The sequence below is a fragment of the Portunus trituberculatus genome, chromosome 37, assembly GCF_017591435.1.
Source record: "Portunus trituberculatus isolate SZX2019 chromosome 37, ASM1759143v1, whole genome shotgun sequence".
NCBI classification, from domain to species: Eukaryota; Metazoa; Arthropoda; class Malacostraca; order Decapoda; family Portunidae; genus Portunus; species Portunus trituberculatus.
Window position 1 is genome coordinate 7,145,870 of NC_059291.1, and position 24,817 is coordinate 7,170,686.

Here is a 24,817-nt window from a genome sequence, read left to right on the forward strand (position 1 = left end):
GACAACTTACAAAACGTGATAAACTCATTAAATCCTCTAGCGACAACCAGAATGGAAACAAACCGATGGTGTGGAGCTAAAGAAGTTAACCTGAATTAATAACACTTCCAAACGTCACTAGCGCCTGTCAACATTGCATGGCAATGACTGGGGCGAGGCTGGGACACAGGGAAGCAGAAGAAAAGGGGTAGGAGTATGGGATGGACTGACTTTTTGCTTGTTAGTCTCATTAAAATATCGAAAACAAAAACACAGTAGAGTAATATCGGCAGTAAGGACGAGCAAATACATACACAGGAAACGAAAAGGAGCTTGGACTTACAATGGCTTCAGGGACATAAGAGAGCACACGACTCATCAGCAATACCGCTCCCCTGTATTCCTTGCCTCTCCAGTTCCTCTCTACTATGCCTATGCGGGGTGATGCTGCGCGGATGGAGAGGAGGCGCTGTAGCAACAACTCTCCCCACCAACACCATCATGACACCTCCCGCCATCACCAGAGGCATCCATCAACACCCATTACAACACACGTCAGATTAAGATTGGAGCTTTGTGGTTACTATTACGTATAACCAACTTGAAGCTAAATACTTTCCCTGCGGTAATATTCATATTATTCCTCACTTTCTGCCAAGTCACTTCAACTAGAGCCTTTTGAAAATAGTGAAGGTGTAGTGAGGAGTAATGAAACCAGTATCACTATTCCTTTTCTCTCCCAGTCTTCACCAAACACATGAAAATAAAAGAAAAACAAGTCTGCAGACAGTACTTACTTCAGACAAGGGACGACTCGGGCTGCCATTGGTCCTTCTTAGACACCACACACGTGCACTCAACCAGGACACGGCTACGCTTCACTCTCTCACCTCACCTACGCCACACAGAAGCTAACACCGCAAAGATCTCGCTACGTCCGGCTACACTATAATGACGAGGTTCCTTGACTAGCCTATACGGAATCTAAACGGAAACTATACGACGACAGATCTAGCCACAACACTGAGGAGTCTCGAGTCACTAGCATCCTTGCACAACACCAGACAACCACAGCACTGAAACTGAAATGACGCCTCCCAGTCACACTCACAGCGCAGCCAAGACTACGCAGCCATCACATGTTGTCTTAGCTCTCTGTAAAGTACACATATTAAACAGAGAGTTGAAATATAAAGGAAAAAATTACTGAAATGCTAAATAAAACATAGGATGAAGTAATTGTACGTAAAAGAAGAGACTAATCGCTATAATAATGGGAGGGAAAACACATAAGTAAGAGGGGACACTCGCCTAGATGCACATTGCTATTTGAGGAGAGGAAAGAGCCAGGAACATGGACGTATACAATTAGTTAATAGTCTCATGGCCAAGAATGAACGCCAGAACACATCAAATGGTATAGAAAAGATCACGTTGGCTTGTGTGTCGTCTCCTTTTGCTCTGTCTGGCTGATACTTGCAAATGTGGAGTTGTTTTTAAAGTGGCCGGCTGTTTAGTATTAGTTGTGTGTGTGTGTGTGTGTGTGTGTGTGTGTGTGTGTGTGTGTGTGTGTGTGTGTGTGTGTGTGTGTGTGTGTGTGTGTGTGTGTGTGTGACTGGCGTGGGCGGTGTGATTGTCTTGCCGCTTAAGAATGACGAACCTAAAATAAACCCTATGGATATGATAGCGCCCCGCCTTGGTGAGCCGGGCGGGGCGGTGAGTGTGTCCGCAGCGCCGCTCAGTCTGGGGAGTGGATATCGGAATCCTGGGCGGCGTCTGGGGTGAGAGGGGCGAGGGAGGAAAGAGTGTCCCGTGTCGCCAGCCGCCCCTCGGACACACCTTCGCCTTCCTCCTCCAAGCGGGTGTTGGACGTCGGGGAGGAGCGGCAGGTGTCACAGCTCTCCTCGTCTATGAACCGCAGCTCTAAGGGACTGTTCTCGCCGCTGCTGAGGGAGGCTCGATCACCACGCCCGCCAGTCCCCGCCTCGTCAGTCCCCGCCAGCAGTCTGCCCAAGCCCTCTGCTGTCCGCGGCCTCATCTCCAGGTCCACCTTTGTCACTTCCACGGGACCCTTGCGATGGTGAGGTGGAAGAAAGTGGAATTAGTGGAGACTTAAACTAATCTCAGTAAAGGGAATTAGAGGAAGGGAATAAGAGAGAAGGAATGAGAGAGAAGAAATGAGAGGGAAGGAATGAAAGAGAGGTAATGAGGATAGAGAGGAATTAGAGGAAGAAAGTACGAGGGAGGGAATGAGAGAAGAGAGGAAGGAGAGAGAGGGAATGAGAGTAAAGAGGAATGAGAGTGGAGACGTAACCCAATCTCACAGTAAATGGAATGAAACAAATGCATGCAAAACTAAAACTAAAACAACTAGAAGTATAAATGTGACAAGGTGAGTATAAACGTGACAAGATGAGAATAAACGTGACAAGGTGAGTGTAAACGTGACAAGATGAGACAAAACGTGACAAATTTAATATAAACGTGACAAGATGAAACAAAACGTGACAAGGTGAGTGTAAACGTGATAAGATGAGTGTAAACGTGACAAGAGACAAAGCGTGACAAGGTGAGTGCAAACGTGACAACGAAAGTGTGGACGAGTCACGTATGAAATTCTACTTTCTCTACTCTCTCTCTCTCTCTCTCTCTCTCTCTCTCTCTCTCTCTCTCTCTCTCTCTCTCTCTCTCTCTCTCTCTCTCTCTCTCTCTCTCTCTCTCTCTCTCTCTCTATGTCTTTAACATTCCTTACCGGGCAGTGGTTGGGAGTGGCAGGTAAACCTCTCTCGGGGCTCCACTTTCCGCCGTATCTGCTGCCGCGGGGGTTGTGTTTAGTACGGGCCGCGGGGGAGTGGTGGGTGTTGTCGAGATCCTGCGTGTGGGCGCTGTTGTGATGGGCGTGTGGGTCGGGCGGGCTGAGCAGGTGCGAAGGACGACCGAACCCATACTGCAGGGTGACTCTCGTATCCAGGGAACCCACGCCGTTCTCGCCCCTGAAGGAGCTGTAAGGAGGTGGGTGTTGTGTTACAGAGAGAGAGAGAGAGAGAGAGAGAGAGAGAGAGAGAGAGAGAGAGAGAGAGAGAGAGAGAGAGAGAGAGAGAGAGAGAGAGAGAGAGAGAGAGAGAGAGAGAGAGAGAGAGAGAGAGAGAGAGAGAGAGAGAGAGAGAGAGAGAGAGAGAGAGAGAGAGAGAGAATTCATCCATTTTCCTCCTGAGTGTGTATTTTTCCTTCCTGACAAGAAGCAAAAAAAATCCCACTGCACTTTGAGAGGGCGATAAACAAGAACTAGAAACCCCCCTCTCTCTCTCTCTCTCTGTCTGTCTGTCTGAGCACAAAACGGCGCCGACATTCCTGCTGGCGCCACCTGCCCTCGCATTTACCCCCAATAACACTACCGCGCGACACATAAACACCCATTACACCTTCGGATACTCACCCTCGGGCAGTGCGGTTGGCGGCGTCGCGCGGGGGCATGGGTGAGGGCGTGGAGGAGGCCTTGGACACCCTACGAGACACTGACCGCACGGAATAGGAGTCAGAGCTGCGTCCAATCCGCGTGTTCCCAACTGTGGTATCGTTGACAGAGGCGACGAAGGAGTGAGCGAGTGGTTGCTGGTGGTACATACACGGCACGAAGGTCACCAGGAAGGTCTTGCGGTACTGTGCAGGGAAGAAGAGGTTTTTCCTTTGTTTTTGTGGTCTTCAAGGTTTGTTACACATACACACACACATGCCACCCCTCTTCCCTATCCCCCCTTCCTCTCCGCAACACACAAACACAAATTTCAGAGTACGCAGTATGAAGTATTTGTTTGTATTTATTTGGACACACAGTAACTCGTTAACAGCATTGTGCGTGTAAACAATTCACAGTTCATAAACTTACATACAAATAGATGCATAAATTGAAACAAACCTGACTCTCACCAATAAAGGGAAACTAACAGAGAGGGATGGCAAATATACAACAAATCTGGCATGTAATGTAACGCTTGCTGTCATAACTCTTGCACTATATTAAAAAATTCTACTGTCTTTTTTTCATTTCGGAAGTTTAATGGTTTTGTAACATGTACAAAGCAAACACCTCACAATTTACACTGAAATAATCAAGAAAAAAAAAAATGTTCATGGACGTTTTACAGCTTGTTCCATATCATTTTCATTCGTAACTGTTAACTGGTACGTTGCACAATATCATTACTCGTTAAACGGAATAGTTGTCATCTTTGTCTTCACTAAGAATTTAAAACCGGATCATTAGGGTCTCTTACACTTTCAATACTAGGACATTTTTAGCTTGAGATTTATATACGATTACACCATTTTATTGACGTTAGGAAGGGTCTATGAAGGTCAGAAGATTAACAGCAACAGTCTTCACTAATCTAATCCCCGCATGAGTTTCTGAAGCTGTATAAAATCACCAAATAGTAAGTGAGTTACGTTCAGAGATTGGAAAAATAGGCAAATTTTATACAGGATCAGGCAAATAGATAGGTAAATCGTATACAGTGATTGAAAAATAGGCATGCAACTGGAAAATAGATACTGGGACTGCCACATGAACGCAGAGCTAAAGATTTCTTCTATCTATCTTTACTTGCCTCCGTTATCATGTTTCCTGATATTCTAAGCTACCATCATTATTATCACTACCATCACCACCATCACCCCAGGCCATCTATACACAGGTCCGCATTCAGAAACGATCTACTCTCTCACCAAGACTATTATCGGAGACCACAGAGATGATTAGCAGGGTTTTCAAGAGTGTTTCTCCAGTTAATAATGTACAAATCTTATCACTCTGCCTCTAAAACCATAAAACCTTGCTTAAAAACGGTTTATTCTCTCATTTTCACTGTTTTCCAAGGCTACAAGGATGATTCGCGTGGTTTTCAAGAGTGTTTCTCCAGTTAATAATACATAAATCTTGTCAATCTTCCTCTAGAACCGTAAAAAACATTAAAAAAACTCGTGTAAACTTAGATAAATCCTTTTGAAATAGTGGAGGTGAAGCACAGAAGCGTTTGAGAATACGGCTCATATTCTTAACGTTGCTTTTCTCATCACCATCATCACTATCACCATCACTATCATCATTATTATCCAGAGTCTGAGTCTCGTGTTTCCAGGAGTCACCATTATGGGAGGCTGACTTCACCTCCACACCATCGATTCTCAGCGCACACCAGGTTTTGTATTCCAGCTTGTGTTTCTTTGCGTTTCTGCCTCCCGTGTGCTAAATGGGGGCGAGGATTGCAGGGTCGTGGTGGTGGTGGTGGTGGTTGTGGTAGTGGTGGTTGTGGTCTCTCTCTTCTTTATTCCTTGATTTTCTTCTTCTTTTTCTTGTCTTCTTCTTTTTTTCATTTTTTTTCTCCTTTTTATGGTGGTGGTGGCGGTGGCGGTGGTTGTGGTCTCGCTTCGTTTTCTTTAATTTTCTTCTTCTTTTCCTTCTGTCTTCTTCTTTTCTTCTTCTTCTTCTTCTTCTTCTTCTTCTTCTTCTTCTTCTTCTTCTTCTTCTTCTTCTTTTTCTTCTTCTTCTCCTCCTCCTGCTCCTCTTTCTCTCCTCCTCCTCTTCCTTCTTCTCAATTTATCTGATTTTCGTCTTCTCATTATCCTTTCAACCTTTCTTCTATCTCCTTTTTCTTCTTTCTCCTCCTCCTCCTCCTCTTTCTGCTCCTCCTACGTTCAATTTTCATCTCTTTGTGGTTGACTTAACTCTTCTTCCATGTATCTTACTCATTCTCCTCCTCTTCTTCCTCTCATTCCATCTCTTCCTTCTTCTTCTGGTCGTCTTCCTTCTCTTCCTCCGTTCGCTTTTCAATTCCTGCCTCGATGAACTGTTCTTCTGTCCTATCATTCTTCTTACTCATTGTCATCGTCCTCTTTCTCCTGTTCTTCCTCCTCTTCTTCCTCTTCCTCCTCTTGCTTCTCTTCCCCTACTGTTAATCTCATTACCCATACAAATTGCCAGAGCGTCCCCTGTGATTCGTGAGGGAGCAGAAGGAAATGAATCATAGAGTTGCAATTTACTTCTCATTGACAAATATTTCAGCAATCTGAGAGAGTGAAGTGTGGGAGGAAATCAATTGTCGATCCTTGTGTGAATGTTTCTGTTTGATTTGCAGAGGAGGGACTGCAGCGAATGAGAGAGGATGAGAGAGAAGAAGAGGAGTAAGAGAAGAGGAGGAGGAGGAGGAGGAGGAGGAGGAGGAGGAGGAGGAGGAAGAGGAAGGAGGCATTTGTTTTGTGTGTGGGACCAAAGATATTTTTTTTTTACATTTTCTTTTCTATGTCTTTATGTGTGCCTGCGTCTTCCATTATGTGTGTGTGTGTGTGTGTGTGTGTGTGTGTGTGTGTGTGTGTGTGTGTGTGTGTGTGTGTGTGTGTGTGTGTGTGTGTGTGTGTGTGTGTGTGTGTGTGTGTGTGTGTGTATGCGCGCGTGCAGTTATACATCAGTCTATCTGTTCTTCCTTTGTTTCTTTTCAATCTTACAATCTTCCTGATCTGTTTATCTGACTGTCAATCTTTTTCCTTTGCCTTTCCAACTGATCTCTGTCTGTCTGTCTGTCTGTCTGTCTGTCTGTCTCTCTCTCTCTCTCTCTCTCTCTCTGGGTTGCAACATTACAGTAATATTTACAGACGCGGCGAAACAGTAACTTTGGCAGCGCAGGTATTTCTGACTTTATGTCCCCGTGTGTTAGCGCCCGCGAGGCTCTGCGGCGAGTGAGAGAGGAGGGAAGGCAGGTTCGGGAGGGAGATGGGAGTGGGGAGGCAAGGGAGAAGGAGGGAGAAGAAGCTGATATGGGTGAAATGACAGATGTGGATGTTATAGAACGATGCTTTTGTTGCTAAATGGCCTGCAAACTTTTCGGCTCGTTTTTCTTTAGTTCTGTGTGTGTGTGTGTGTGTGTGTGTGTGTGTGTGTGTGTGTGTGTGTGTGTGTGTGTGTGTGTGTGTGTGTGTGTGTGTGTGTGTGTGTGTGTGTGTGTGTGTGTGTGTGTGTGTGTGTGGAGGGTACGGACGAGATGGAACATATTAGCATCGTATTCTGAAACTCCACTTGTCACACGCATTCCAGTGGACGCTGCTGGTGCTTTCAAGGATGTTTTCGTGGTTCTACTCGTAGTATTGCATCAACCCTCTCAGTGCGACATGCAACGCTTCACAACACTAGAACCAATGGGCAAAATATTTTCAAGAACGTGCATGAAAGAAAAATGGATTACATGGTTTTTTTTCTCTCTCTTTCTTTTCAATATCTAGTCACTTTAACCGTTTTCAGTTCTGGGAAATATTTTTACCTTGAAATTTGTGTACCATTAGACTGTTTTATTGACATTAGGAAGGGTCTATGGAGGTCACGAGATTAATGGCCACACTCTTCACTATTTTAATTCTATACATGAGTTTCTGAAGCTGTATAAAATCACCAAATAGTAAGCTAAGTGAATATGGAAACGCGTCATGGTACTGAAGGGGTTAAGTGTCTGGAAATGACAGAAAAAAGAAAGTGTCAGAGTATTTTGCGAGTACGAAAAACTGCGATGAAAAAATGGGTTGGATGTTTTTCCTTTTTTTTTTCTTCTCAATATCTAGTCATTTTAAGTCCCTGGAAATATCGGATAAATAAAAAAATGTCAGAATAGTTTACGAATAGAAAAAACTGCGTACCATAAGCGTTAAAAAGATGGATTGGATGTTTTTTCCCCTTTTTTTCAATATCTAGTTTCAATAAAATTTTGGAAATGACTGATAATGAAAAAAAATGTGTCAGAATAGTTTGCGAGTACAAAAAACCGCGAACCATAAGCAATGAAAAGATGGATTAGATGTTACTCTTTTTTTTTTTTTTCGAGACCTAGCTACATTGAGTTCCTGGAAGTGACGGATAAATGAAAAAAAAATGGTCAGAATAGTTTGCGAGTACAAAAAACTGCGTACCATAAGCAATGAAAAGATGGACTAGATGTTACTCTTTTCTTTTTCAATATCCAGTCACAAAAAGTCTCTGTAAATGGCGGATGAATGATAAAAAAAAGGTGTCAGAGTAATTTTCGAGTATAAGAAAGTGCGTACGATAAGTGATGAAAAGATGGATCGGATGTTATGCTCTTTCTTTTTGGAACATCTAGTCACAACAAGATTCTGAAAATGACTGATAAATAAAAAAAAAAAGTGTCAGAGTAATTTTCGAGAACAAAAACACGCGATTCCATGAACCTAAAAACTATCATTCTCTTACTATTTTTTTTTTTTTTTTCACACGTCTTCCCACCAACTTTTCTTCAACTACCTACTTCATTCTGCCTACAAACTATCATTCTCTTACTATTTTTCTCCTTTATTTTTAACACACGTCTTCCCACCAACTTTTCTTCAACTACCTACTTCATTCTGCCGTTTCACCCAACTTAAGAAAAAAAAAAAAAACCGATGGAAAGAATAAGAAGGCTTCCACATCATCAGCAGGAAAAGAAAGGTACTCGTGAGAATCAAGGTAATCATCTCGGTGGCCTTTGAAATCGTCCTCATGAGACCACGAAGCGTTTCATAATACGGAATCTGACTACCAATATCTGCCACACACACACACACACACACACACACACACACACACACACACACACACACACACACCTGATAAAACGATGAGTGATAATGTGTTCTTCCCTTGAGCGTCATTACATATGTTTCCTTGTTCAAAATGGCCCGTATTCTCAAACAATTCTGTGCTTCACTTCAACTATTTCAAAGGGCTTTATTTACATCTACACGAAATTTTCAAGATGTTTTTGAGGTTCTAGAGGCAGATTAACAAGATTTCTGCCTTATGTACTGAAGAAACACTCTTGAAAACCCCGCTAATCACCACTGTGGCCTTGGAAAATAGTCGTGATGAGACAGCAAAGCGTTTCAAAATATGAGCCAAGAGAGCCAGTAACCTCCAGGGCGCTGTATACTTGACACACAGGTAAGCTTGGTGATAGACGGTGGTGAAAAAGGTAGCTATGTAATTTGTTAGTATTAATGATGGTAGTTGTGAGTTAGTGAGGATGATTGTGGTGTTGTTTATGATAGTGGTGGTGGTGATGGAGTTACTGGTGATGGTGATGGCTGTAGTAGTGTTTATGATCGTGATGGAGTTATGGTAATGGTTGGAGGGATGTTTGTGATTTGGTGATGTGTGTTGTGGTGCTATTGGGGTTGGTACTGATGTTCTGGTGACGGAAGTAAAAAACTAAAATAAATAAATAAAAAAACGTAAATTTATTCATTCCCTGGAAAATTTGCCTTGGTAATGGTTGGAGGGATGTTTGTGGTGTTGGTAATGGGTGTAGTGGTGCTATTGGGGGTGGTACTGCTGTTCTGGTGACGGAGGTAAAAAAAAGCAATAAAAAACGTAAACATAGGATACAGTTGTAGTGTTTATCAAGTCCGTTCCTTGGAAAACTTGCTTTGGTAATGGTTGAAGGGATGTTTGTGATGTTGGTAAAGCGTGTAGTGGTGCTATTGAGGTTGGTACTGCTGTTCTGATGACAGAGGTAAAAAAAATAATAAAAAGTGTAAATATATGACAGTATTGTTGTGTTCAAGGAGTCTTTGTTCCCTGGAAAACTTGCTTCAATTGCTTCCGGGACATGAACCGCACTCGGCGTCCCTGAAAACTTTCCTTCCACGTCCCGCAACTGCCTTCCACCTGCTCATGAAGGAAGGGAAGGAAAATGTTGGCCTATCTTTTACCATCGACTTCAAAAGGAAATTCAAAGTCCATGTTCTTGGGAATTCTCCGCCCAGAAGCATTAAGTTGACCCAATGCGAGAACAAAGGAAGGACTGGAACGCCCATAAAGACCATCATCTTCTGAAGGACCGTCATCTCAAAGGGTATTGGGACACACACTCTCTCTCTACTTCCAGGGACATTTGAGAACCATGTATCGCCATCCTCTGGTCATTCCGCCGCTGCTCTATACAGCCACGCCCCGGGAGAGTCGATCTGTTTCCCTCGTGTGTTTTTTGTAGTAATCTGTGAGGCTCGTGGCTTCCCGGTCATTGTTTGAGTTGGATTCTCTCAACAAAGGAGCGTGGATGCGCCTCAAAAAGAAATCGACGGAGCATCAAATTAGAATTCTTTCCTCTACGTCTCTGTATGGGAGGCATTTAGTAAGCCTTCTTCGTTTTATGCTCTTTTTTTTTTTTACTTCCTTTTACTCTCCTTCACTTCTTTAGTTAATTAAGTACCACGGCTCAAATTTGTAGGTACTTGTTCTTCCTTCGTGATCTATTGTACTGCATCAAAGAAAATTAAGATAAAACACACACTGGTTCTTTCTTATTAACTGCTTCAGTACTGGGACACATTTTTACCTTGAGATTTGTGTATCGGGAAGGGTCTATAGAGGACAGAAGATTAATGGCAATAGTCTTCATTATTTTAATCCCCACATAAGTTTTTGAAGCTGCATAAAATCACCAAAGAGTAAGCACAATGAATATGGAAACGCGTCATGGTACTGAAGAGGTTAAATCAAATCCCCTTACAGAATAAAACTCGACTTTCTCTCGCTTTCTGTTCCTTTGTGCTTCATCTTACCAAATTGCAAAACTCCACTGGTCTGTTTCCATCAAATTTTCTTTCCTCTCCGACTCAGACTCTGCGTCCAGTCACTTTCCTAACTGAATTATCTCCTCCTTCAGGATATCGTTGGTTAAAATGTGGCTGGAGAAACAAGATTCCCTTACGCTAATATTTTTTGGGAGTTCATTTCGAGCCTGAGTGTTTTATGTGGTGGCAAAACTTTTAACTCCTTCAGTGTCAGGTTTTCATACTAATTTTGCTTACTTTATACAGCTTTAGAAACTTATGCGAGGATTAGAATAGTGAAGACTTCATCCATTAATCTTCTGACCTCCATACATCGTTCCTAATGTAAATACAATCATCTAATCGTACCCAAGACTCATAGTAAAAAAAAAAAGTGTCTCAGTAATGAAGGAGTTATGACACATAGGGTGAATTTACTGCGAGTACTGACTGACTGACTGACTGAGAGAATAGCAATTAAGAGAAATAAACACACATAACAAAGAGAGAAAATAGACAAAACAATAAGCGAAGGGAAAAATAAATCATAACCAGCCTTAAAATCAAAATTACAACATAGGCTCGTCCAACATGCTCCACCTCCACTATTTCAACAAGGTTCATTTAAATTTACATCAGATTTATAAGGTGTTTTTATGGTTCTAGAGGCAGAATGACAAAAATTTCTATAGTCTTCTGTAGCCTTGGAAAATAATCGTAGTGAGAGAGAAGCGAGATTCTTAAGGTAGTTTACGATTCTAAAGGCAGAGTAACAAGATTTCTACAGTACTAACTGGAAAAACACTCTTGAAAACCCTGTTAATAATCTCTGTAGCCTTAAAAAACAGTCGTGGTGAGAGAAAAGAGCGATTTTTAAGGTGTTTTTACAGTTCTAGAGGCAGAGTGACAAAACTTCTACACTACTAACTGGAGAAATACTGCTAATAATCTCTGTAGCTTTGGAAATAGTCATGGTGAGAGAGTAAAGGGACAATAAACAGACACAAAAAGAAATACATGTAAAGAAATACACACGAACAAGAATAGACACATAAAATAAAAGACGATAAACGAGAGATAGAAACTTCATAACCACGAAACTCCAAAGAGACTCAGGAAACACAGACAGACACACAAATATAAGGAAAGAATACCGAGCAATGAGAATAAAGCCCCATCACAAAGAGAGAGAGAGAGAGAGAGAGAGAGAGAGAGAGAGAGAGAGAGAGAGAGAGAGAGAGAGGAAGCAACACTATAGTCACCAGTAAGAATAAAGGAAGTGGAGCAGGTCATGTCAGGAGTTAGTTAAAGAAAACGAGAGTCAGACAATGGAGGAGGGAAGAACAACAATATAAAATGACAGGGCGAGATTAGAAAATTGGAGAAAAGTGAACCAGAGCAGACGAAGAACCAGAGAGAGACAGAGAAACGAGGAAACTTGTAAAAGATCTTCGTCTCTCTCTCTCTCTCTCTCTCTCTCTCTCTCTCTCTCTCTCTCTGGTCGTTTGGTCCTTGTTTTATCTTCACGGTCTTCCGTTTTCTTTATTTTTTCTTTCTCTTTCTCGTATCTTTTAATGTTTCTTCTTTATCTCCTTCCGTTATTTCTTCTTTATTTTTTTATTGTTACGTTTTTTCTACTCTTTTTTCACTGTTATCTCTCTCTCTCTCTCTCTCTCTCTCTCTCTCTCTCTCTCTCTCTCTCTCTCTCTTTCTGTGTGTGTGTGTGTGTGTGCAAGACCTTACTAAACAGATCCCATTAACGCGCGGGGTTTGCCTTAATTAGAGGAAGACACAAGAAAATGGTGCAAACTGTTCCTCTTTTCTCTTTCCTTCATTCACAGTCGACAATTGGACAAGTCAAGGAACGCCAGCCCACGTCACACATCACCGCCAAGGAAGCAAGAGGCATGGATGGTTCTTGAGGGTTACTGAACTGTTGTGGAAGGCGAGTGACGAGTGTTTGTTATATCTCTCTATCTCTGTCTCTGTCTCTGTCCATGTCTTTCTGTGTATCTGTGTCTGTGTGTGTGTGTGTGTGTGTGTGTGTGTGTGTGTGTGTGTGTGTGTGTGTGTGTGTGTGTGTGTGTGTGTGTGTGTGTGTGTGTGTTTGTGTTTCTCTCAGTCTCTCTCTCTCTCTCTCTCTCTCTCTCTCTCTCTCTCTCTCTCTCTCTCTGGCAGATGATTGGACGCAGTTAAAAAATATAAACAAACGGAAAAACTATGAAGGAGGTTTGTTATATTCTCAGTTTTTCTTGTTTTTTTCTTGTTTTCCTTTTATTTTCATTGTTTTGATAAATGTTTGTACTCTTCAGCCTTTTTTTTTTATTTGTTTCTTTTTCTGTGGTTTTGGGTTGAGGATGTTAGGGTAAAAAAAATGTCAGCTCTCTTCACTCTTTATGTTTTGTTTTATTTTATTGGTGTTATGGTAAAAAAATTGTCTGTTCTCTTCATTATATTTTTTTTTATTTTATCTTCACTGTTTTGATGATGTTACGGTAAAAAAAATTGCCTGTTCTCTTCACTTTTTCCATTTTTTTTTTTTTGGCGGTGATTTTGTTTTCTGGTGTTTTGTAAGAGTTAGAAAAGAAAAGTATTGTTGTTTTCGCTGCATTTGTTTTTCATTTTTTTTCTTTTTTTTCATTACCGATATTTTGATGCAACTGAAGAAGAATAAAGAAGAAAAAAAGATATATATATGAGTCGTGTCTTATTTTCACATTTCTCATTTTGTTTCATGCTTTTCGTTATTTTTGGTATATAAAACAACCATGACAGTTTTTTTTTTTTTTACGAGTGTTTCTTTTTTACATTTCTCCTTTTATTTCGTGTTTTTTCGCTGCTTTTGGTACATGAAAAACTATGACGAATGGTTTTTTTTCTGAACTGTTCTATTTCTTTTCGCTCTCTCCTGATGCAGTTCAACAATAAAGATAGAAGGAAGAAAAAAAGAAAGGTTTTATCATATTCATTAGTGTGTTAGTGTATTCCTGTGAGCGTCACCTCTCCTTGACCTCAGCTTACCGATTAGAGTTGCCAGTTCCTCTCTTTGTTGTGTTAACCCTTCAGTACTGGGGTGCATTTTTACCTTGAGTTTTTGGTGTGATTAGACGATTTTATTTACATTAGGAAAGCTCTATGCAGGTCAGAGGATTAATGGCTAGAGTTTTCACTATTTCAATCCCCACCAAAGTTTCTGAAGCTGTGTAAAATCACCAAATAATAACCAGAATTTTTTGTCATGAGTTTTGTGTGTGATGAGACGATTTTATTTGCGTTGGGAAGGGTCTATGGAGTTCAGAAGATTAATGGTTAGAATCTTCACCGTTTTAATCCCCACGAAAGTTTCTGAAGCAGTGTAAAATCAACAAATAGTAACCAGAATTTTTCATCATGAGTTTTGGATGTGATTAGACGATTTTATTGACATTAGAAAGGCTCCATGAAGGTCGAAGGATTAATGGCTAGAGTCTTCACTATTTTAATCCCCCACGAAAGTTTCTAAAGCTGTGTAAAATCACCAAACAGTAAGCAGAGTCAATATAAAAACTTGTCACGGTGCTGAAAAGGTTAAATTCCCCTTATCACAACACGTGCCAACCTTCTCTTCCCTCTCCACGTCACATCACACCACAGTTCAAGTCAACAGTCTTCCGCAATCAGCTCCACCTCGTTTGGCTCCTTCACTCATTGTTAAGTCACCTGATCCGCTGACAGTCTCCTTACAAAGTCTGACAAATGATAGTCTGCGCGGAACAAGACAGTTAAGACGCAGGGAAGACACTGAAAACGGTGGAAGTGAAGGGAACAAGTTACTCGATTCCTGACTGACATTTTTTCTATACCATGTGGGCTTTTTCACGGGAATTTATGGGCTAAAGAAGATACTTTTTAGGGTACTTCCTATGTGAAAGCCCACCCGCTACAGAACCGCTATCCCGAGTAAGGAAGCCCTACCTACACTAGAACTGTGGCCAGGATTCGAACCCGTGTGCTTGGAGATCCCTCAGACCCCAAAGCGTGCGTGGTTCCATTGTACCACGGCTAACTAGCTGATTCATCATGAGTCTCGTATCGTATAGTGCACCAAATCATCACACTAATCTCTAATAGTTCTCTACTAACCTCTGAGGAAGACTCATCCTTGTAAGAAAGCATTTTAATCAAATACGTGTCAATATTACATACAATCTGGATCCTTTTTTTTCTTTAGTGCTTTGTTTCCTCGTTAGGTCTGCCGGTAAAGGCGATGAAAGATGAGAAGTGGAGTTTTCATGAATGTTATTCCCATTCATTAGGCAAAATGCTTGTTAAACTGTTACTGCATTCATGAAACCACTCTTGAAAACCCCAATAACTTCCGTCAGTGCTTGTTAAAACTGAATATGAGCCACTAAAGTGCTTGAGAATAAATGGTTTTGAATGCTGGACGGCGCCTGTAGTGGCGCTTTCATTCTTTAGCCCTTTTAGTACTGGGGCGCATTTTTTACCATGAGTTTGGGTATGATTCGACGATTTTATTTACATTAAGAAGGGTCTATGGAGGTCAGACGATTAATGGCCTGAGTCTTCACTATTTAAATCCCCACACAAGTATTTGAAGCAAATAGTAAGCAAAACGAATATGGAAACGCGGCATGATACAGAAGGAGTTAATGGTCAAATTAGGCAACACGGGAGAGGACGAGCCATGGAGGTACGCAGGAACTATACACCAGCACGAGGGAAACATCTTTGGCCGGTATTCTCAAAAGGTTTCTGCCTCATATTCCGACAAATTTTGGAGGGAAGGTGGAAGAAACATTAAGGAAACACTGTATGGAAGGAGGAAAGATGGAGGAAACATTTGGAGGAATATATGGAGGAAAGACTAGAGGTATGCGGAGAGAAAAACAATGTCATGTATTAAACTATCACAAAAAACTATAGCAGAAGTTACTGTGAGTGTTTCTACGCTTCCCATGATAATTTAACGAGGCTTACACGACATCACTGGGAAGGAAAGACCCATAATAGTAACCGTAACATTTCTGCAGCCTTGTCAACTGTCACAATGCGAGAGGTCCGTATTTAGAAACGTTTTGCTCTCTCAACATGACTGTTTTTCCAAGGCCACAGAGGTGATTAGCGAGGCTTTCAAGAGTGTTTCTCCAGTTAATAATGCACAAATCTTGTCAATCTGCCTCTAGAAGCGTGAAAACCTTAAAAAAAAAAGAACTCGTGTGAATTTAATTAAACCCTTTTGAAATAGTGGAGGTGAAGACCAGTGTTTGAAAATATGACACTAAAACACTTCAGCCTTTCTTCTATGCACTATAACGCCAGGCGCCACTTTGCATTGCTTTACTGGATGTCGGAAAGGTCAACTCCATACAGGGCAAGAAGGCTAACCCAAGTACCTCCAATACTCTACTGTGTCCGTAAGTCAAAACAGGGAAAAGTAATGTATCATGATAAGAATAAACAACCAGGAGTGATATTCAAGGCCTTCACTATAAAGAAATGTAATCACTATACAGTATAACTCTATAGTCATACAGGTGACCGAAAAATCTGGACATAAGGGTAAAAAAAAAATAAATAAATAAGTATACTGTTTATAAAGTCCATTCATTATCTTCAACATGTCCATTATTGGTGATACAAGAGAGAGAGAGAGAGAGAGAGAGAGAGAGAGAGAGAGAGAGAGCCACACATTCTCCCATTCTCCTTAACCCCCTCAGCGCCGCCCCACCCCCCATCCCTATATCAGTGCACCAGTCAGCTAGGGGAACTCAGGTATGTCCTTATTACTCTACTCATGCCTTCCTCACTCTTATATTTCCCTCACAATGCCTTCTCCTCCTCCTCCTCCTCCTCCTCCTCCTCCTCCTCCTCCTCCTCCTCCTCCTCCTTCTCTTTCTCCTTCTCCTTCTCCTCCTCTTCCTCCTTCTCCTCCTCCTCCCACTTCTCCTCCTCTTCCTACTGTCATTTCACGTGTCAGGTACTTTCTTGAGAGAGAGAGAGAGAGAGAGAGAGAGAGAGAGAGAGAGAGAGAGAGAGAGAGAGAGAGAGAGAGAGAGAGAGAGAGAGAGAGAGAGAGAGAGAGAGAGAGAGAGAGAGAGAGAGAGAGAGAGAGAGAGAGAGAGAGAGAGAGAGAAAGAGATCGACGCTCCACCTCGACTCTCTCTCTCTCTCTCTCTCTCTCTCTCTCTCTCTCTCTCTCTCTCTCTCTCTCTCTCTCTCTCTCTCTCTCTCTCTCTCTCTGTGTTTATTCCACTTATCTAAACGTATAGACTCGTGGCAGGAACGGCTCTCTCTCTCTCTCTCTCTCTCTCTCTCTCTCTCTCTCTCTCTCTCTCTCTCGCCGTCTTAAGCATCATATTTTACACTCTCAATAAGCAAATAAACTAGAAAACTATATATACAGAGAGAGAGAGAGAGAGAGAGAGAGAGAGAGAGAGAGAGAGAGAGAGAGAGAGAGAGAGAGAGAGAGAGAGAGAGAGAGAGAGAGAGAGAGAGAGAGAGAGAGAGAGAGAGAGAGAGAGAGAGAGAGAGAGAGAGATACAGAAACAGAATGCAGAAAGACATACTAGACAGATAGACAAATAGACAGAGACAAAGGGCAGAGAGAGACATACCAAAGAAACATACAGACAGACATACACACAGCACGACCCACGCCAGATCTCACCTTGTCTGAGAAGGAGCAGTAGAGGATGAAGTTGGCTGCAGCATTGATAGCGTTGAGAAGGTTGAATATGTTACCGAGGCCTCGCATGACAGCAAACTCCTTGGTTCTCGGCGGCGGTTCCAACACAGTGCTGCGGAGGAAGAAAAGAGACCAGCACGTTACTTTTGATTCATGTAAAAGGGGAAATTTGGCTAATGGCAATAAAAAACAAGAAAAAAAGGCCTAGTTGTTATTCCCATTGTAGGTTAGAGATAGTTAGACACCCCCAAAAAAATCACATAACTCCTTCAGTCTGGAACACATTTTTACCTTGAGATTTATGTACGATTAGACCCTATTTTTGACATTAGGAAGGGTCTATGGAGGCCAGAAGATTAATGACCACAGTCTTCACTATTCTAATCCCCACAAATGTAGTGAACAGACTGAATATGGAAACGCGTCATGCTACTCAAGGGGTTAAATGAAGTCAAGTCATAGGAAGTAGGAAATGCAGAAGTTTAATTACCTCACTAGTCTTCCATCACTGCACGTCGAAGATTAGAAAATTGATTAAAGAAAAAAATCGTCAAGGAAGTAGAGGAGAGACCCAAATGTACTCTATCATTACTCATACAAATAAAATGAAGTTGTGAAGTTGATTGGCGGAGAGAGAGAGAGAGAGAGAGAGAGAGAGAGAGAGAGAGAGAGAGAGAGAGAGAGAGAGCTGCACCTTACATTACATTCCTCCGCGTGAAAGACTAGTGGAATGAAGGAATTAAAAGAAAAAGAAAAAACTGCAAGAAAAGGAGAGAAGAAGACAGATAAAGTGAGAAATAAAGACACAATAATGAACAGAGAGAGAGAGAGAGAGAGAGAGAGAGAGAGAGAGAGAGAGAGAGAGAGAGAGAGAGAGAGAGAGAGAGAGAAACCCTAGGATACATTACTCCGCGTAGAGTGAATAATTGGATTTAAAACAAGAAATTGGAAGTAAGGGAGGGAGCACTGATAATAGAAGACAATAGAAAGCACTGTGAGGAAAAGTAAGGTAAATAAACACACTACTAAACAGAGAAAGAAAAACAAGAAATTGGAAATGAGGAAGAGAGAAATAAATAAGAAATTGGGAGGGAGGGAGAGAGAGACGGAGAAAACAAGAAATTGGAGTGAGAGAGAGAAAAAAAAAAAAACAAGAAACTGAAAGTGAGAGAGAAAAACAAGAAACTGGAGGTGAGGGGAGGGAACACTGGTAACAAAACACAAAAAAAGAAAGCACTGCCAGGGAAAGGAAAGTAACTAAACACACCAGTAAACCGAGAAAAGGCCCAAATAGTACGAAAATACTCCTAAACGTAATGAAAATACGAAACTTTTTAAAAACAACACAGTCACTGAAAGACGAGATAAATGTTAATGACCTTTACACTTTAGTACACTGAGGAAAGCAAATCACGAAGGAAGGAAGGAAGGAAGGAAGGAAGGAAGGGAAGAAGAAGTAAGAAGAAATAATAGAAGAAGAAGAACAAGAACAAGAACAAGAACATGAACAAGAACAAAAACAAGAACAAGAACAAGAACAAGAAGAAGAAGAAGAAGAACCACAACAACAACAACAACAACAACAACAACAACAAGAGGAGGTGGAGTAGGAGGAGCAAGGCCGGCCATTACTGGGCATAAAATGGAGAATATTATGGAATGCTTTGTAATTTTGTGGGTGACGTGGCTGTTTTTTAGACTCCATTAAGTGAGTGTGTGTGTGTGTGTGTGTGTGTGTGTGTGTGTGTGTGTGTGTGTGTGTGTGTGTGTGTGTGTGTGTGTGTGTGTGTGTGTGTAGTGATGCAATGGCCACAGTATGACACAGTATCACCGTGGCCTGTGTGTTAGTGGTGTCCCTCGCCCAGCTGGGAAATTCCTCAGTCATGAAAAGAATCGCGTCCCTTAAGTTGAGAAATTCCTTTGCCATGAAAGAAGACAAGTGTTCACAATGAAATTCCAGAGTGTTAGGCGGCGCCCGGGGGAGAGGCAGGGACAGAGGCGTGGTGTTGGTGGTGGTGGTGGTGGTTGGTGGTGGTGGTGGCCGAGGGAGAGGCACGAAGAACAGGGAAAAAAATATGTAATAAAATAAAGTGAAGAGGAAAGAAAGAAAACTCACTCCAGATCTTGAAGTTTTGTGGGTCTTTGAGGTGGTTTTTGATCAGGTAAAGTTTGGTGTTTGCTTCTGTTTTTCAGCTTTCATAAAATCATTTTCATGGGAACGTAAATGGAGAAAAGGAGAGAAAAGCGTGGAATTTTCTTTTTGCACGATTTTTCACAAGATAGTTTGCTTTTTTTTTTTTATGGTAATGCAACACGAGATTTTTGGGTGTGATTAGACGATTTTATCAGCATTAGGAAGGGTCTATGAAAGTCAGAAGATTACTTGCCAGAATCTTCACTATTCTAATTCCCACATAAGTTACTGAAACTGTATAAAATCACCTAATAGTAATAAGAATGAATATGAAAATGCGTCATGTTACTGAAGGGCGTTAGTGAGATGTTTTGTGTGGGAGAAGAAATGAAAATGGCCTTGAGGATAAGAAGTTTTTTTTCTTATTATTTACATTCACAACAACAACAGAAATAATGTGAGAGAGCCGACGTGAGAATAGTTTGAGAGAAAAGAGGTAAAATGTAATGTTTTTATCACGCTTCATAATAACATTTTCACCGGAACAGAACTGAAATTGACCAGAGAGAAATGAATAATGGGACAACAACACACACGCTCACACTCGTATTATGTATAAATGAGTAACGCAACACTTCATCAAGCGCGATTTTCATATTTTTGTTGCGTTTCACAAGTTCATAATGGCGTGAATAAGAAAGAGAAAACAGCATGAAGGGAATGAACGAAAGAAAGACCATCATACGTAAAGAATAAATAAGAAGGTCTATATTATTTGTTGGTGCTGAGTCAATAGGGAGCTTTAAAAGATTAGCCAAATTTATGGATAGGGTTGATAGGTTGAATTAGGAAGTTTTATTCACACCAGGATTGCCACGGGTATGTTTCCTTCCACTGTTTTTGTACAGAAGGTAAATAAAGCCCATCTCTCCTCCTCCTCCTCCTCCTCCTCCTCCTCCTCCTCCTCTTCTTCTTCCTCCTCTTTCTCCTCTTCTTCGTTCGTCCTCCTCCTCATCTTTCTGGTCCTCGTCGTCCATTTCGTTGTCCTCGTCCTCCTCGTCCTCCTCCTCCTCCTCCTCCTCCTCCTCCTCCTCCTCCTCCTCCTCCTCCTCCTCCTCCTCCTCCTCCTCCTCCTCCTCCTCCTCCTCCTCCTGCTTCTTTATGTTCTTATGTTCTCATATAAACAACAACCTGAATACTTAAAAGAAATAACAAACAGGTATTTCACACAAAATCGAGCCTCGTTATGTCAAATGCAAGAGTTAACCAGTGCTCTCAGTCATTTACACCTTTCTCTGGTAAACTCTGGAACTCCCTACCTGCTTCTGTATTCCAAGCTTCCTACGACTCGACTTCATTTAAGAGGGAGGTTTCAAGACATTTATCCCTTTAATGTCTAGCTCTCTCGTACCTGCAAGGGGACTGACAACAAAGTGGGCATTGTTTTTTTTTTTTCGTGTTGTGTTGCCCTTGGTCAGCTTCTCCCTCTTACATAAAAAACAATAAGACCAGAGGAGAGTTTCAATAATACGAAAACAGCACGAGAAACTGAAAGACACACAGAATATCGAGAAAATTAACACTGCCACACAGGAAAACGAGTCATAAAGGAGAGTCAAGCGAGAGGTCCATTACTAAGCATGAAGGCAAAGCTATAGGAAAGGAGTCAATATTTCTATCGGTAAATCATTTCTTTTTTGTATCTTGTGTTCGGAGGAGGAGGAGGAGGAGGAGGAGGAGGAGGAGGAGGAGGAGGAGGAGGAGGAGTTAATATTTCTATCGTCAATATTTCTATCAGTAAATCATTTGTGTATTTTGTGTCTTGTATTCTGAGGAGGAGGAGGAGGAGGAGGAGGAGGAGGAAGAGGAGGAAGAGGAGAAGGAAAAAAAGGAAGGAGAGGAGGAGGAGAGGTGAGCAATACCGTATGAACAAAAATAATGGGAGTGGAAGTCAGCTTTTTACTCAGGGGATGAACACAATATTAGAAGCAAGTCTCGACGTGACGCGGGCCTCGGTTACTTGACAGGCGGAGCGAATTAGAGTGAGAATGTGTGTTTGACGCGAGGGAACTGAAGAAAAAGAAGAGAGAAAACAACGAAACCTGGAAGCTGCATGAAACGAAACAAGAGGCAGTGCGTTTGTGGCTGAAGTAAAACACATCCAGCTGTCACTCGCTCAACACATTCTCTTTCTACGTGCGTGTGTTTGTACGAGGAAAACTAAAAGTGAGCCGTTTGTGAAAAAGTATAAGGATACAAGAGAAACAATAACACACGTACAGACATTTTTCACACCCATTTGAAATAAAAAGAACCACGCCGTGAATATTGTTATCTGAGAAAAGAAATACAAGAAAGAAAAACTGTAGAATTATATACAATCTATTTCTACGTATTTTCCAACAGACACCTGAGTCGTAAGCAGAGGAGGAAAATAGGAAAGGAAAGACGCGTATATTTTCAACTCTCATCATAAGCTTAATGCCTTCAGTACATATTCATTCTTCTTATTATTCCCGTGATTTTCTACAGCTTCAAAAACTCAGGAGGAGGATTGAAATAGTGAAGACTGTGGCCATTGATATTTTGACCTCTATAGACCCTTCCTAATGTGAATAAAATCGTCTAATCACATGCAACTTTACACAGCTTCAGAATCTCATGTCAAGATTGAAATAATGAAGATTCTGGACAATTAACCTTCTGACCTCCATTGAACCTCTGCTACTGGAAATGAAATCGTCTAAACTTACCCAAAATTCAAGTTAAAAATGCTCTCCAGTACTGAAGGGGTTAAAATAGTAAAGACTGTGGCCATCAACCTTCTGATCTCCATTGAACCTTGCTATTGTAAATTAAATCGTCCAATCTTACCTAAAATTCAAGGTAAAAGTGTTTTCCAGTATTGAAGGAGTTAATAAAGTCTCTCTAGTGTCATCCAGAATAAAACTAAACTGGTGTCGTGCTACTGAAGGAGTAGAGTCCACATCCCTTAGAGTGCAGAACCATGTCGCTTCTGTTTACGCTTACTAAGGACGCCACGTGACACAACTGGGGTCTGGAAAACAGCTGACTTACACTACCCATCCTCCTCTTCCTCCTCCTCCTCCTTTTCCTCATTCTCTGCTGGTGTTTGTCCTGCTGTCTGTTATCTCCATGGTCTCTCTCTCTCTCTCTCTCTCTCTCTCTCTCTCTCTCTCTCTCTCTCTCTCTCTCTCTCTCTCTCTCTCTCTCTCTCTCTCTCTCTCTCTCTCTCTCTCTCTCTCTCTCTCTCTCTCTCTCTCTCTCTCTCTCTCTCTCTCTCTCTCTCTCTCTCTCTCTCTCTCTCTCTCTCTCTCTCTCTCTCTCTCTCTCTCTCTCTCTCTCTCTCTCTCTCTCTCTCTCTCTCTCTCTCTCTCTCTCTCTCTCTCTCTCTCTCTCTCTCTCTCTCTCTCTCTCTCTCTCTCTCTCTCTCTCTCTCTCTCTCTCTCAAGGGCTAATGAAATAGAAAAGGTCTCAGGTCAAGAGTATGTAATAAGATGAGAAGGATGAAAGAGAGGAAATATTACAGAGGCGTACGTATGTGTGTATGTGTGTGTGTGTGTGTGTGTGAGGCAGAGCAGTGGTAAGGGAAGGTATCAGCAAAAGGAGTTAGGGGAGTCTGGGGGTGCCAATGGAAGTGACAGGGCAGCTTCCGTGACACTTCTCAGCTCACTTCCTTTACCGCGAGTTTCTTGGTAAATATTTGCAAAAGAGGAGGGAAAGAAGAGTGTGAGACGGAAATATGCTTATCTACACTAGCGAAGGGTGATGATGACGATGATGATAATGGTGGTGGTGGTGGTGGTGGTGGTGGTGGGGATGTCTTCTTAACTAAACGAAGGGAGAGACAAATGGAAAAGAAGCTAAAGGAAAAGAAGGATAAGTAATTAAAAACAAGAAGAAAGGTGATGGATGGAGAGGAAAAATAAAAAAAGAATGGAGGAATAGACCCAAAATAACAAACTGAAGAGGAAATAAGAGAAAGAGGAAGAAAGATGAAGAAAGAAAAAGAAAATGACGAGGAGAAAAAGGAGGAATAGATGCAAATGAAGAAGAAACTGAAACTGAAGAGGAATTAGAAAAAAGAGGAAGAAAAATAGAAAGAAAAATGTAAAAAGAACAAGAAAATAAAGAGAAATAAAGAAAGAAATAGATAAAAACTAGAAATAAAAGAAAAAAAGGAAGAAAAAGAGGAAGAAAGACAAAACAAAGAACAAGAAAATAAAGAGAAGAAAAAGAAATGATTAAATAAAAACTCAAACTAAGCAAAAATGAAAGAAAACGAGGAAGAGAAAATAAAGGAAGACAAGTGAACAATCTCAGCTAAGACAAGAAGGAAAATGAAAAAAATGAAGAAAGAACAAGAAGAAGATGACAAGAGAAAAAAAATAGAAAGGAGTAAATAAAAACTCGAACAAAACCAAAAGAAAACGAGGAAGGGAAAATGAAGGAAAAAAATAAGAGAATAACCTTAATTCACTCACCTGTAGAGAAGAAGAACAGCAGTGGGCATTTGGCAGACGAGAGCGAGGATAACCACCGCAATGAGCATGACAGTGATCTTGTGTTCCTGCTGGTGGCTGTAGTGGTCCCGCTCAGACACCAGCGTCATCTTACGGCGCGTCAGCTTACTCCTGTACTCAAGAGAAGGCCGCCAAGAGGGACACAGTGGTTAGTCTTAGGGAGGCAAGTATGGTGAGGTGTATTTTGGTGTGGTGCGTTTTGGTGAGGTGTATCCTTCTCTCTCTCTCTCTCTCTCTCTCTCTCTCTCTCTTGACAAATTCCTCGCCCTGTCGCCACCGTCTATTTTCCTCATTTTCTGCTTCTTCTGCACACTTCCTTCCTTCCAGCCAGGACGAAAGTGAGCCGCTAAAAGTTGGAGAGAGGAAAAATCTGAGAAGCAAATCACGAGCGAATAAATCAGAGAGAGAGAGAGAGAGAGAGAGAGAGAGAGAGAGAGAGAGAGAGAGAGAGAGAGAGAGAGAGAGAGAGAGAGAGAGAGAGAGAGAGAGAGAGAGAGAGAGAGAGAGAGAGAGAGAGAGAGAGAGAGAGTAATACAAACAAAAGGTGAGTGTGAATGAACGAAAAGATGAAGACGAAAGGTGAGAAGGTGACAGGAACATGACGAAAAGAAAGAAGAGAGAGAGAGAGAGAGAGAGAGAGAGAGAGAGAGAGAGAGAGAGAGAGAGAGAGAGAGAGAGAGAGAGAGAGAGAGAGAGAGAGAGAGAGAGAGAGAGAGAGAGAGATTGGTGCAACGGGAGGCTACGGGACGGGAAGAAAAACGACTTGACTGGATGACAAGGAAAGGGACGGAACGGAAGGGGAGGTGAAGCAAGGCGAGGAGAGGCGAGGCAAAATAAGGAGTGTATCTGACAGGGGTGATGTTGCCGCCAAAAAGGAAA

The 24,817-nt window shown here is 41.7% G+C and overlaps 1 protein-coding gene across 1 annotated transcript in view; it reads right to left on the reverse strand.

Annotated features, from left to right (window-relative positions):
• Positions 1 to 1,508: 1,508 nt before the first annotated feature.
• Positions 1,509 to 24,817, reverse strand: part of LOC123514267 (FMRFamide receptor-like) — a 96,725-nt gene continuing 73,416 nt past the window's right edge. Inside the window, exons 5-9 of the mRNA XM_045272028.1 lie at positions 23,900 to 24,049; positions 17,243 to 17,372; positions 3,416 to 3,639; positions 2,732 to 2,981; positions 1,509 to 2,050 (exon numbers count right to left, since the gene is read on the reverse strand). Coding sequence (XP_045127963.1) covers positions 1,718 to 2,050; positions 2,732 to 2,981; positions 3,416 to 3,639; positions 17,243 to 17,372; positions 23,900 to 24,049 — 1,087 coding nt within the window. The 3' untranslated portion in view covers positions 1,509 to 1,717. The remainder of the gene's footprint in view (positions 2,051 to 2,731; positions 2,982 to 3,415; positions 3,640 to 17,242; positions 17,373 to 23,899; positions 24,050 to 24,817) is intronic.